This window comes from Nestor notabilis, unplaced genomic scaffold, assembly GCF_000696875.1.
Source record: "Nestor notabilis isolate BGI_N333 unplaced genomic scaffold, ASM69687v1 scaffold21549, whole genome shotgun sequence".
NCBI classification, from domain to species: Eukaryota; Metazoa; Chordata; class Aves; order Psittaciformes; family Psittacidae; genus Nestor; species Nestor notabilis.
This window is the reverse complement of record NW_009942624.1, coordinates 1-1261: the sequence shown is the minus strand read 5'-3', so window position 1 is coordinate 1261 and position 1261 is coordinate 1. Positions and strand designations below refer to the sequence as shown.

Sequence of the window (1261 nt, the reverse complement as noted above, 5' to 3'; positions counted from 1 at the left end):
GGGGGGATACGGGCAGGATGCTGCCTTGACACCAGCTCCTGGCTTCTGGAGGACGCTTGAGCTTTCCAGGTGTACAGCCATTATCTTGGTTTTAGCACTGTCCAGCTGGGCCGGGTCCCCGTCACTCAAAGCCTGTCTTCAGGCCTGGTGCTAAAGGCTTTCTGCGGCAGGAATGGTCTCCAAAGGGTCATTGGACAGTGTAAGAAAAAGAGTCCCGTGTTCCTAACGTTTGTGTGCTAAAACTAAAACAGAAACTACACCTTGTCCAAGCAGGCAGGGGATCGGCGTCGGCTCCGGGGGGGCGATCGTGTGCACTTGCCCTGGGGCACCCGGGGCAGAGAGAGCTCTCGAATGTGAGTGAATACGTGTTCGGCCGCCGTCCACAACCCTTCCGCGCTGCAGCCCCGTCCTACTCGCTGTCGCTCTTGTCCACCAGCACCGCGTCCGACTCCTCCGTGATCTCCAGCAGCGTGTGCGTCTCGGGGCTCTCCCCGCGCAGCAGATCCGAGTTCTCTCCGTCCTCTCCACCCACCTCCACCAGCTCCGTGGCTTTCACTTCCACCTCGCCCTCTCTGATCTTCTTGACGTGGAAAGTGAAGGGTGGCACTTTGTAGACGGCTGTCTTGGACCTGGCGTAGATGGTGTGGTCCGGGGTGAAAGACTTCCTCAGCTTGTCCCGAGAGGTCTTCATCTTCTCTCTCCTTTCATTAGTCACAATCTTGGTGCCCAGTTTGTTCATTCTCTTCTCCAGGTTGTGGCGGGTCTTCTCCAGGTTGTGGCGAGTCTTCTCCAGGTTTTCCTTGGTCTTTAGCTTAGTTTTCTCCATCTTCTCCTTCGAGAATGCCTTCTTAAAGTCATCCACTCTCTTCATGCCGCTCCTTTTGATGCGCTCTGCCCGTGACTCTTCAATAATCTCTTCAATCTCCACCTCTTCATCTGAGGAGAGCTGGATGTGGTCCTCCTCTGCGTGGTCCTCACCCACAGGCCCCTCTTCACCCTCACCTTCCTTTTCCAGCTTTTCGCCCTCCTTTAGAGACTTGCTGATGCTCAGTTTAGCGGGGCCTTCACGTCATCCGGGAAGACACAGAGCGGAGCCAGTGAGACACAGGCACACACAGACACACGCAGCCATCCCCAGGTGACATCGGGCTCGGTCCATCCTCCCTCACTGCACCTGAGGGGTGACTGTCGGGAGGCTCTGCTCGTTCCAGGTTGGTTCCAAACCCGCTGTGACTCCAGAGGTGCCAGCACTGAACCCGCA

The 1261-nt window shown here is 56.9% G+C and overlaps 1 protein-coding gene across 1 annotated transcript; it reads right to left on the bottom strand.

Moving 5' to 3' along the window:
• Positions 1 to 229: 229 nt before the first annotated feature.
• On the bottom strand, positions 230 to 1062 carry LOC104401028 (polymerase I and transcript release factor-like; the record flags this gene model as incomplete). The annotated part of the gene is made up of 1 exon (XM_010021496.1): positions 230 to 1062. A coding segment is annotated over one exon (653 nt), but the record flags the coding sequence as incomplete, so codon positions are not given.
• Between the last annotated feature and the right edge of the window lie 199 nt (positions 1063 to 1261).